General features: G+C 46.3%; 2 protein-coding genes across 2 annotated transcripts; one reads left to right on the forward strand and one right to left on the reverse strand.

The window, feature by feature from the left end:
• Window positions 1–44: 44 nt before the first annotated feature.
• On the reverse strand, window positions 45–8,668 carry LOC128305914 (extracellular matrix protein A-like). Its single transcript, XM_053043550.1, has 11 exons — window positions 8,484–8,668; window positions 8,198–8,394; window positions 7,217–7,546; window positions 7,047–7,157; window positions 6,025–6,933; window positions 5,282–5,809; window positions 3,737–5,218; window positions 3,113–3,361; window positions 2,320–3,042; window positions 1,301–2,257; window positions 45–1,237 (listed from the first exon to the last, which is right to left on the reverse strand). Exons 1-11 carry the CDS (start codon window positions 8,666–8,668, stop codon window positions 45–47), a joined length of 6,864 nt encoding a protein of 2,287 aa, XP_052899510.1.
• A 2,092-nt stretch (window positions 8,669–10,760) lies between these two features.
• Window positions 10,761–11,931, forward strand: LOC128304366 (uncharacterized; the record flags this gene model as incomplete). Its single annotated transcript, XM_053041547.1, has 2 exons — window positions 10,761–11,502; window positions 11,572–11,931. Coding segments are annotated over 2 exons (894 nt in total), but the record flags the coding sequence as incomplete, so codon positions are not given.
• Window positions 11,932–13,452: the final 1,521 nt, after the last annotated feature.

Here is a 13,452-nt window from a genome sequence, read left to right on the forward strand (position 1 = left end):
ATTGATAAGCCTCATCCATTTGAGAAATTATCTTTTTCAAACCACTATCGTGTACTACAGAGGGCCAATAGTAACGCTAGCAGTAGTGTCCACAGGAAAGGCACTCTTTCCAATCCAACAGCAGCATGGTTGCATTCGTTTCCGAAGCACGTGCGACAGGACGCGTCTTTCGCGCTGGAACAAAGTTTCCTAGTGTCTGCGCTCAATTCCGCCAAACAGCCTCGTGCGTAAATGCGGTTCCGCACATCACGCATGACGTAGCAACCACGTCGATCGTACGGTACAATACCACGACACTCTTCCACTGACCACTGATCGCCATCACAGCCATTTTCCATACACTTAGCACATATCTGTAACTGCTCATTTCGCTGATTACAGCCGGCCCCAAGACACACCTGGACTGTGTCCGGTTGGCATTCTACTTGCCGTTCTTCTCCGACACAACCACGATGGAAAACGGATGTAAGCAGCGTATTGTTACCGATGGTCTGCTCAAGCGTGGCATAGCAAGTGTAGCAACCAACTTGAACAAAAGACGCATCCGATGGATGGCATCGTTGTGCAGTGGATTGTTCGTAGCCCCATTTGCATCGTTCACCAAGAACACTCTCATCACAAAGGACACATTCATGCAGTGTTACGGCGTATTCGTCCACATTGCAATCGTTTTCATCGGCACAGACGTGACAGTTGGCATCTGCTGGATTGCAGGCAGTGTCCTCCGAAAGGCAACCTCTGCGGACGGTATACTGCTCTACAAAAGTGTAACAAGCATCGATATGTCCCAGCAGAATATCCGGACACACAGTGCCTTGGTCTGTGTGTTGTAGCTTCGCACAATCCGATCCTTCGCAATGAAGGCAGGTGAGTGTGTTTGCAACGATCGGTGGAAGATCATTACAACCGTCTCCACTGGCACACGTAACGCACTTATCGGGACATTCGGAAATGGCATCTGATAGACATCCACGTCGAATATTAGTTGGGCTGACGGCGTACGTATAGCACGCATCGTTCGTACTGTTGTATAGCTGACAGACAGACGGTGTTTGTTGCGTCACATCCAAACAGTTGGCACCGGAACACTGATAACACTGCAACCGATTGGAAGGGAACAGAGCGCCGTTGCAGGAATCCCCTTCGGTGCACACCTCACAGGTACCATCTGGTCCGCTGCATAATTCTGAAGAAGCATCGAACTCGGCCGCACAGTCTCTCACGGTATAACCGTCATCTGGGAAACGAAGTCAAATGTAGACAAAAATAATACTCCCTTCGCATCACTCTAACGACTTACCGTCGATTATTGTAGCACATCCACCAATGGGGCATATCTTCTTGTCGAGCACTCTCGTCATTGGATCTACGCAGCTTGGATTAGTCTTTGAGGAGCAGGAGATACACTCCAGGGCTCGAGGTTCCACATTACACCCATCGGTAGAATCACAAACACCACACCGTCCTGCATCCTGCTCACATTCGTCACCATCCCGCAACTGTCCAACACATCCCTTCTTTGGACGATTCATATAGCTGTAGCACATCTCACCCTCTCTGTAAGGCTCACAGATGGTTGGCTCGAGCGATAGATCGGAACAAGATTCTCCTTCACATTGATAACACTTCAAACGTGACACTGGGAACAGCACATCGTTACAGCCGGACGAATGACAAAGTTGATAGGTTCCATCAGTTGCATGTCCCTTGCTACAAGTGTCGCTCTCATACAGTTCCGAGCATCCTTTAACGATAAGTGACGAACCGTTGGCGAAATGTTCAACAAACGACACACAGCTCGCTGTCTGACATGGTACGAGTTCGTTCTCGGAAGTTTTAAGCGTATCACCACATCCCGTCTCACCCTCGCAGGCAACGCACCGGACCGGTGGTCCATTGCAACGATCACAACGGCAGAGTGAACATTCACTGTTCCCAGCATTAGCACACTTGTCACGTAAGGACACAGCAGCATCGCTAAGGCACCCACGTGCAAGGATTTCACCGGCAAAGGAATGCACGTAGCAGGAATCCTGTCGCCCAAGCAGTAGTGGCTGGGTGCATTGTGCGAACCGCGTCGACTGCTCACAGTCGATCGCACGGGAACATTGGGCGCATATGAGCCCATTGGACCGTCTACTAGGTTCCGTATTGCAGCCAGATTTGGAATCGCATCGGACGCAATGATCTGGGTGTACAATACACGGGTTAGTCTCCAATGGGTCCGACACGCATCCCCGGAAGGTTTCCCCACCGTCTGAAAGATCCGTTTGAAGAGATAAGATATGCTCAAAGAGTGGGAAGAGTCGCACTACTCACCAGAAACATACGTGTAACACTCATCGTTTAGATTGTACTGCTGGCACGCGGCTGTTCGTGCAGAACTTTGAACCTCATCACAGGTGCTTCCTTGGCATTTAAAGCACTGTAGTCTACTTGTTGGATAAACGGCACTGTTTGACTTGGGACCCTCGAATGTATGACAGATATTGCCCGAATCACACTTCACTTTGAAGTCTTCAGCACAACCTTTCCGTGTCGTTGTTTCTTCCACCAAAGAAACGCACTGTCCTGTGCCGCATGTCTGAAGCAATGCATTATGTTTCGCCTCCTCCAGGTTATCGGCACAACCCGCGTACGTGTTCGTATTGCAAACGAAACATTTAACGTTGCGCACATTACAACCACTGTCTGAGCAGAATTTACATCTGACATCTGACTCGTCCAAACACTGCGCTGCAATAGGAGGTCTATTTTTCGTTAGCTCACTAAGACATCCTCTTTCGAGTGTTCCGTTCGGATGGAAGTAGGAATAGCATTGTTCGGTACGACCAAACAAAATCTCTGCCGGACATGGTTTTGCAATAGCCGCTTCGCTAGCATCAATTGCTGGACAATCATCACCCAAACATTGGGCACAGGTGAGGGAATTCTGGACGAAAGCGGGCTGATCGTTGCATCCAGTTATGTTGCACTTCTGACAGTGTTGATCACATGGTTCTGCACGCTGCAGAGTACATCCACGTTCTACAGTCGTCTCATCTGTTGACAATAGCAAAGAAAGCGTGAGTACGATCATGCACATCCTGGTAAGATAAACTTCGCCCAATACCTTGGAAATATGTGTAACAACTGTTTTCTCCTTCCAGGTAGACATCGCAATACCGTTCACTGTTCTTTGACGGATTAAGGCATTCGATCGTTCCAGAGCATTGATAACATTTGATGCGATCCTTCGGCAAAGCGCCACCGTTACAGTGATCACCCATACACCGCAGGCACGTACCGCTCGATCCTGAACATTTGGCAATCTGGTCCTGTTCGAAAGAGTCACTACATCCCCGTACCGTGTGACCATTATCTAGGTAAGGATACATTTGTTGGATTTTTTTTTATTTACAGTGTCCGAGCATAGATTAAATACATAATTACTAATTTAAGACAAACAGATCCCCATGTGGAGACTAAACGACAATAGGGGCCAGAAAAGCTAGGAATCTAGGACGGATTGAAGAAGACCCGCACTGGGAGAGAGGGGAATTCCGGACATGCTGAAGAACTCTTTAGACAGACACGACTTGGACCTAAGACGCTAACTGTGACAGAAGAGATATGACCCAATGCATCGCAAAGTGTCCGCACCGACACCCAGTTTGGCGAGTTTGGCAAGCACAGTAGGGTATTTAGAAAGTCTATCGTACCTTTAAAATACATCTTTAACTTAAGCTATCCTTACCATCTATGAACGCCACACACTCCTCACTTTCGATACAAGTAGAGGAGACGGTGTTTTCCAGGTTGGGTTGGATACAGTTGGACGCTGGTCCATCCCTCGAGTTACACACATAACACTTGTTGCGATTACACAAATCACCAAAGCACCGTTCACACCGTTCGCTTGCGGTACCGGCAGTACATTCATCGTACCATGCCATACTCTCGCGGAGTTCCGACACGCATCCTTTGGCGGTAACCAATAGCTCACTGTAAAACGTATAGCATCCACCGCCAGTGGAGCAACTTTCTTCTGTAGGATTTTCATCACATACCCGGTTCGTGCTACACTTTACACACATCTTCGTATCGCTGAAGCTATCGTACTGGACATCGTTACAGCCACTCTCGGTACAGCTCTGACACGATACACCTTCCATTTGGCAGATGGAATCATCATCCAGCAAGCAACCACGTTGGGCACTGGAAGCCGATCCGTACCACGTGTAACACTTGGCATTAGCCGCATCGTACCGCAAACATGGTTCGGGCGTTAGCGCAGAGTTCGCTAGCTGAGCACACTCCACGCCACTGCACTGGTAACACAACAGACGATCCTGGGGGAAGAGACCCACATTGCAGCCATCGTGGAAACACTCTACACAATGCGATGAATCTCGACATTCGGGGTACTCCACCACATTCCCGCGCACTACATCACCACTCTCGTCGAGAAACGACACACAAGACCCATGGAAATAGGTCGCGGTTTGCAGCTCGTTTAAATCTCCACGAACACATTCGGCATCTGCCTTACAGTCGACACACTGGACAGGTCGTGCATTGCTTTGCGATTCCAGCGTCACGTTGCAACGGCCGTTGTTCGTAGTGCCGTAACACAGTACAAACAACTCTATACTGCTCATGCATCCCTTCATGATGCCCGTATCCGCCTTGTGTGTGACGCACGCATCGACAACCAATCCCAGTTGGTTTGGACAATTGCTCAGTACGTTGTAATCGGCACAGCTTTCAATGCGACCACACTGCACGCAGCTAAATTCACGCGGCACGACAAGATTGTTGCAGTTGTCATAATCACACACGGCACAGTTTATCCCGTCGTCACAGTCGAACAGTGCCGTCTCGGTAGCGCATCCTCTACTGATCACACCGTTCGCAGACCGCAGCGTGTAACATTGGTTTGTTGCAGGATTTAGACAGAGCACTGCGGTTTCGGTCGTTACTTCGGCACAGTCGGTACATGCGTAACAGCTGGCCCAATCCGTAATCGGCGCACGATTGCAGGTCGGATCGGTACAGTCCTCAATTACGATGTAGTCCTCGATCGGTTGCGGCATATCGGATCGACAGCCACGATCGATTCGATCCCCGACGAGGCCGGTGATGCAATGATCGCTCTCAGTAGCGCACAGCTGCGTCTTCTGTGCGATGGGTGTCAAAACGTTCCGACAGTCTGTGCAGGAGTAGCACAAGCTTAAAGCTAAGCGAGATAAAGGCAAGTATTACAACAGGGCCACTGCTCTATGCTCCTATGGATCCTTACCTTTGCTGTTACAAAATGATTGATCGCAAAACTTGCAATGTTCCTCTTCGTTTAGACAAAACTCTGGTGCCTTTTCGGCACAACCATACAATGCACGATCGACGCTCTGATACTGAAAGCAACCAATCGACTGTTCGCAAATCTCTCCATGCTCTTCGCCTACGGTACACTCGATATCAGCCATTGTGTCGCAGCTGGAACACACACTGTAGACGCCATTGCAATTCGGTTCCTTGCACGTGAAACAATCTTTGGAATCGGACGGACAATTGGAAGATGTACAGCCACGCGTGACTACCCCACTGTAGGATACGCTCAAGAAGCAACGATCGCTCGGCGCCGGACAGGTGACCGGAACACACGACAACACATTCTCGGAACAGTCTTGATAACAGGTGATTGGTGCCTGTTGCTGAGCAATATCGTTTTTAAGATCTTCGAACGATACTACACAGTGCGGATCATCGCTTCCTGTGACACATTTCGCACCGAGATCGGTGGTACAACCGCGCACAATAGTAGTGCCGTCTGTCAGAGGTAAAAAAATCACATTAATCAAATCTAAAGAATACTTTAACATTTACTCCTCTTCCCACCTACGTTCGAATCTCGTGCTGCTGGCTTCGAATCGCGTGCAATTGAGATGGCAATGGTAGCGACACACTATTCAAACGTAATGGCACGCATTCGAACAAGATGGCACGCGAGGTCGAACGTAGGCTGCAACAGGTGTACTTACTTACCATTGTAGATGTAACAACCATCCTCGGATCCACGATACAGCTGACAGTATTGCCCATCTTCGGCTTGCTGTCCCATCCAGCAATCATCACCCTCACACTGGAAACATTGCCGACGGTTTGCCGGGAATAGGCCTCCATTCGATCCGGCCAATAGCGTTTCCCGACAACTACCCGCTGCACAGGGTTTCAGGAAGTCTTCCAAACAACCCCGAACTGTATGACCTTCGGAGTCGATCTCCACCCGACAGACATCCCCATCGCAAAGCGCATAACGAAGTGCTGGAACGGTTTTGTCCCCCAGCACACAAACAAGCCCATCCGTTCGGGTATCACATCGAACACAGTGCTTCCGGTTGCACTGAATATCTTTGCAGATGGTACATCTTGTATCGGAAGGATCGTAGCATGCTTCCGCCATTGCAGGGTCTAGCTCAAGTATGCATCCCTTCTTGAGCACACCTAAACCGTCCGAGTAGAGGTAGCACTGGTTGGTGAAGGAACGGTCTCCACAGTTGTAGGTAAGGATTTGCTTTTCACATTCCTCCACACCATCACACCGGTCGCAAAACCTTGTCATCTGTGAAGATTCCCCATTGCACTGATCTCTCTCACAGGTGACGCAGTTACGATCGATCTGACAGTCAGCGTACTGCTCGTCTGTGTTGCAGCCACGGATGAGTGTTTTGGTACCCACGGTATCAGCCAACATCATATAGCAGCTGGAAGCCTTACTATTGCTGCAGTAGCTCAAATCGGCGCCATTTACATCATCACAACCGACGCACTGATAGCACTGGAGATGATCGGGAAAGATCCGATCGTTGCAGGCACTATCTTCACACAAATCAAATACATCGTACGGTGGGACACTCTCGCTAAAGCATCCGCGATGTGTCTGTTTGGTGATCGCTGTACGCGAATGGTGAGTAATCAATTACACATCTTTCTTTTTAAAAAAATATAGATTTATATATATATATATATATATATATATATATATATAGATAAAAGCGACCACTTACCATCATAACCCGTATAGCATCGACTGTCTTCGACGATGTTACATTCAATCTTGCTATCCAGCCCAACCTTAACGGATGTACAATCGTCACAAATATAACACTCAAACTTATCTAGAACGAATAGCGATCATTGATATCTTGAACGATCCGTGAAAGGATGATGATCTTACCCTCTCGATTACATTCATCACTGGAGCAGACTCGGCAGTTTCCTGCGTCGCGACAGTTGATCGAGTAATCTTCATCGCTGGTGCAACCTAAATGTAGGGTCAGCTCTGTGTCCATGTACCGGTAGCACCGATCGGTCGTTTCGGAACATTGTTGTACGAAAAGCGCATCGTCTTCTAGACATTCAGGGTTTTTGCTTACATCACACACCACACACATCCGAATGTCGTTACAAGGCTGGTCGGGTTCTGAGGTGCATGTGGTACAGGAATTACTTCCTGCTGTACAATCCACTTCATAATTCTGATCAGATGTACATCCTCGATGACCATCTGCAAGAATGATGGCAAAAAACATCAATTAGAAGTCGATCTCTATTAGGCATCAGAAGAACAACATTTCCTTCCAATAGTAGTACATAACCCAATAATCACACTTTTGCAAAACATCCAACATTATTTATAGTATGTAATATCTCCAATGTCGCCTCCGAGCGCCGTTTGATTGAGTGGCGGTAAAACTTCACACGAAGCAGTACTAGGGGAGCGAAGTTTATAACCTGTTCCGCTATCTATCTAGAATGAGATATGACCACTCTTTTGTGCTGTTGTCACACTTCCGAATTGGTCGGTTTGTCCACCCCCCCATGATATCGATTGTTTGGCTGGTTGTTGTCCAAAAGTGAAGGATTTATGGTCCCCAAGGTAAATAATAGCCGATCCATCGATAGGTTTGCAGCAGTTGAATTCAGTGGGCGCATCAAACCTTTTTATCACGGAGGTTATCGTACAGGGCAAAAACGAACAACAGACAATTTTATTGCCCACCATTGTTGATGTGGCATAATTTTTGCAAGCTATTGGCATTTTTATATTGTGTGTGTTTGCAACGGAGCCGTTGTGTTCGAATTGGGGTTTCTATTTTTGGGGTACATTGATTGCAATACGGATAACGCTCAAGTCAGCTGAGAAAGTGATAATTACCTGTTGGATTAAGATAACACTGGTCCGCTGACGTTGGACAGATCACGTTCGCACATTGTGCCGTTGCAGTTGATGCACACCGTGCACACCTTGCAACTTGGACAGTATTACACCGATCGGTTCCACATTGATCGTAGATTATCGCATCAATTTCCGCTTCTTCGAGGCAACCTCGGTGAACTGTGGTCTCTTCGTCACTTGCTGGGGATTAGATGAAACGCAATTCAAGTGCGATGAGCTGGACAGGTGCACTAGAACATTCACCACCAGTTATTCTCCCTCAAACTCACTTGAATACCAAATGCTACAGTCGGATACGCATTCCACCATTTGATTTGGATCATATGTGTCACACTCTTTACACGAATAGCACGTCAGCTGAGCGCTCCCTGTTGGCATGAGCACCACTAGAATCACCACACTGATTACCGCAACCGGAACCTTTGCAAGCCGCACTGAACTGGGACTCATTTTCACTATCACTTTTAAGGATGTTTCACTTTAATCTAGTTCTAGGATCACTTCAACTGTTCCACCGCTGCGAACAAACACGCGTTGTAACGCGTTTCACACCGGCTTATATACGCTCGGGCGGGCTCATCTATTGGGTGATCGTGATACGAAAATTCTGTTGATAGCCGACGATAGAATGAACGATCATAAAGATTAAGCCGGGCCGATTTTGTGAATGATTTCGTCAGTTGTAGTATAACATGCCGCGTGACGGTCACGTTATTATTACGCTGAAGACGGCGGGCAGAGTTTAGAAAGATTACGACACCTGGAAGTATCGGAACCCGGATGCTCCGTGCCGTGATTGTGAATGGGTATGTTTTCGTTCGTGTTGGATTAGTGATGGATGATCAGTCTACTATTTGCGGACAATGGGGGCTCCGAAAGTATTTACGATTGGACAGACCATAAACACACATTCCGAACAGGATATGTGCATCGCGTACCGCGCAGAGCATTGGAAGCCAATCGCGCAGCTGATGTTATCAGTATAGGTTGATTGCATTAAACCGGATAAGGTGTCATGAGGTGTGTCTTATTACTATCTAATGCAATCCTGCCGAAAACAGTATAGAATGGTATGTCCTGATATGCGCTATTGAATGTGCAGATAAACATGGCATATCAGGTTCATTAGAAGAGACACAACATCTCTAATAACCTAAACACGTCTATCGCGCGCGGAAGGCGAACATTTTATTGGAGACCATCACGTTCCATCGCCTAACGGTACTAGAAAATGCGCTACCGGATACTGTCAGGCAACTCGATCTTCGGAGGTTATACGACACCGCCAACAACCGCCACAAAAAAACAGCGCCAGATTAGGCTAGCCCGAATTTTATTCAAGACAGTTGCATTTTAGACCAAAATCTGGCAAGTCGTTCTTGCATTTTAATAAATGCCCAGCTTAGATCCTGAGTTTAACTCTTGAGGCATCACGTTTTAAGCGGTTATGTTAAAACAATAGAATAACAATAACTCACAAACGTCATCCGAAGGGATATAGAAGTCATCGATGGCATGTATTCCTTAAACAGAAAAGTCGGGACATTCAAACATTCCTTTACAGTATCCACTCTAATCGCAAAGTGATCATAGTACCCAATGAGTAAGTAAGGTAATTCATCTTCGATAGGAATCTTTTTTAATTCTCGATTTTCCAAGCTATCAATAAGCGTAACTACCAAAGCAGATAGCAATAACAGCAAAGGACCAGTTCAAACTGCCTGACCGCAAGCGAATGGAATGCGTGTGGCACTTTATCTCGAGACGGATTGTACCGGTTGCGGTCATATTTGTGCGATGTTTATCAATAAATCGCCCACTGTAGAACACATAGAGTATGAAAGAGTGATAAAGGCCCTTTATTATGCCAAAGCTGATGCAAATGTATGTTATCTGGAGTTTTTTTTTCTCGAGCAGACATTCCGTCGGCTCGCTAGACGATGTAAAACAATTTACATAACGTTTTAATACAGTTCACTTTAAGCAAAACGTCAACACATTCCATTGCATTACTTGTTGTACATTACGGTCGATTCAGAAACTAGGTGAAATTATTATCGCCGGTGCGTCAATGCGCGGTTCACGCGCGATATTTTCTGCCGCGTAATGCTGCTTAGCAGAAGAATCTAAAACAGATTGGAATTTCCCACCCAGTATCAAGGAATGTTTGATCGTTCGATCAACTCAGGCGAAGTTACGCGGGAGGGCACCGAGCATTTGCATACACTGTCACCGGGGTGATTGGCGAAAACGGAGAGCGCTCTGGAGTGACTTCTTGCCGTGCGTCTTGGCGCGATAAGATATTGAATGGTGTTGTAATCTGTGCGCCCGGTGATTGGATGGACGTACTCATCTTTCCAATATTGGCATACTCTGCGCGGGGTGTATATAAAGCAACGCGATTGTTTCGACTAGTTGCATCGGATCGGTTTATTGCTAGCGGTGTTTCGACGTGATTTTATTCCTTCAGTGATGAAGTTTACCATTATTCAGTGTTTTGTGATCCTTCTTGCGTTTGTTTCTACGAACGGTAAGTATTTAACCTCTTTCAATTCTCAACCGGTGGAGCAATCCATTCATCTGGTACCCTTTTTTATCGACAGCTGAAGAAAACGATATCCGCTGCTATTCGTGCGATGACTGCACGATACAAGAACCAACGATCGTGAAGTGTGATGCAAAGAATGGACTCGATCTAAACGCGCTGAGCTACAATCCGACCTACCCCATACTGACACCGTCCACTCCGCAGTGGAATGCAAACCCGTGGAATCCAATCATAACCCCACCGCCATTGAACGGTGGTGGCAATCAATTTTATCCGTGGGATCCACTGCTAACGCCACCGCCACTCGTGGGCGATAATAATGGAGGCGCCTGGTACCCGGGATATCCCGTCTACACACTGCCACCATTGAACGGTGGCGGGAATCAGTTTTATCCGTGGGATCCACTGCTAACGCCACCGCCACTCGTGGGAGGTAATAATGGAGGCATCTGGTACCAGGGATATCCCGTTTACACACTGCCACCATTGAACGGTGGCGGGAATCAGTTTTATCCGTGGGATCCACTGCTAACGCCACCACCACTCGTGGGTGGTAATAATGGAGGCGCCTGGTATCCGGGATATCCCGTTTACACACTGCCACCATTGAACGGTGGCGGGAATCCGTGGGATCCACTGCTAACACCACCGCCCATCTACTATCCGTGGGGAAAAGCGAATGGACCCAACAAGGGCAATAAGAAACGTTTCGTATGTGCAACGATTCGAAGTAAGGGTAAGTGTCTACAGGAAGTGAGCATTAAGAGGCACAGGAATTATGATACTAATTGAACTTTTATTTTAGGAAAGGATCAAGAAGTAGATACGGTCCACCGGCGCGGATGTGCCGAGATAGAAGGGTACGCTGTGGGAGTTTGTGACCAGACCCAGATTCCGGTACCTGAGGGTGGTATTTCGAGTTGCCGCGTTTGTGGACATTCCCTGTGTAATGAATAGGTGGGGGTGAACGTGATAGGGGCCGTCGGAGTGGGCTCGTGCTAGCATGCTGTGATTTGTTTTAACTGCTTGATGTGAGCCGCAACTCTATGCGCGCGTTGGTCATTGAAATAAATGAAACTGTTTAGAAAATAGTGATCAGTACATCCGCTTTGTGGAATACGATAGGTATGATAGCTGGGATATGGGGGAAAATAAATAGCTAGATGAATTTTATACAGAGTTAGGTTGGCTAGTTTGTGCTAGTTTAATAAAACTTACTGAAACATTAGGTTGGGTAAAAAGAATCACATTATTGTTTTTTGTTGTTAATGTCGATAAAGTCGACGAAATTACCGAATTTGACCGGCTTGCTTGTAGTCGAAGCATTGTTTAGGAGCTAAAGATTGACGGTGAAGATTGAAATTGTTAAAATTATGTTCGCATAGTTGGATTCAACAAAAAAGCACAATGTTTGGGTGTAATACCACGAATTAAGACCATAAAAACAACAAACATAGCTACTCAAATGGTTACCAAACCAGAACTTCAGCCTAACAGCCAGCAAGGTTCTATCAGTGGATTTGTAGAGATTGGAAAGGAAATTAATTATTATAAATTGCTTCCAAATAGCCAAACACTACATTTTGATCTACCGTTTGAAGTTTGAAGTTTGAAACAGACCGTTTGAAGCTACCGATTGGCAAGCAACGATCAGCATTTACCTACAGACCTACAGGTTGTGTTTCATTGGAACTAATTCAAGGCTCTGCAACTCTAGCTGGTTGGTTGGGAAGTTTTAATGTATGCTCCATATAGCCTTGCATTAAGAGATCGACGCCCTATTACCGCTTTTTAAAACTTACTGCGTGATGTGAATTTTCGATCAAGAGAAGTTTGTGAAAAACGATTAAACGAGTTTTTCACCAATAAGGACCAAGACTTCTGAAATGTCCCTATAAAATGTCAACAAATTATAGAACAAATTGCACAATTTTACACAAAATGTAAAATAAGTTCATAATTAACATTCAAAAATAATATTTTTATCCAACCTAATACACAACATTTGCGCACGTCACACAACGTGCAGCAGTTTACAACGATTGGTGAAGTATTTGTGAAAAAGACAATTTTGTTTGTAGTAATTGTAGTACAATCACAGTTTCCCAGCTTAGGCCACTATCGAAGTCTTCACGGGAAACGAGCAGCAAGTGTGAAAAAGCTATTCGAAAGCTGATTGTTCGAAAACGCATTGCGCATTGCCTACATTTAGGCGCTAAGAGTGGTGAACTCACAGCATACCATTCCATTAAAAAAGACTGTTAATACTTTAAAATAACGTTTTAAGTTTTTCAGCAATTCATGCAACAAAACAAGAATAAGAAGGGAAATTTGATGTTGTTGTTCTAAATAAAACACTGCTGAGGCACGATGAATATCATTACCAAAAGAACCACAACACCTTACTTAAAAGCCCATTATCAGCTTCACATTTCACACCTACCAATGGACAGGGGGTAGACGATGCGTAACCGTGCGGCTAATTACCCAATAACCATCCAAATTCATCAATTTCCACACTCGGATCGGATACGTCGCACGCTCGCGACAATCGGTGTGATTAATCTAATGGTGCTCGAAAACCCGTTTACCATACGCGTTATCTTGGCCGATCTATCAACGCAACCCGCTCTGACAGGTACACAACTGTTACAGGCACAAATGGTACAAACTAGCCCCTGCGGTT

Source organism: Anopheles moucheti, chromosome 3 (assembly GCF_943734755.1).
Source record: "Anopheles moucheti chromosome 3, idAnoMoucSN_F20_07, whole genome shotgun sequence".
In the NCBI taxonomy this organism is placed as follows: Eukaryota; Metazoa; Arthropoda; class Insecta; order Diptera; family Culicidae; genus Anopheles; species Anopheles moucheti.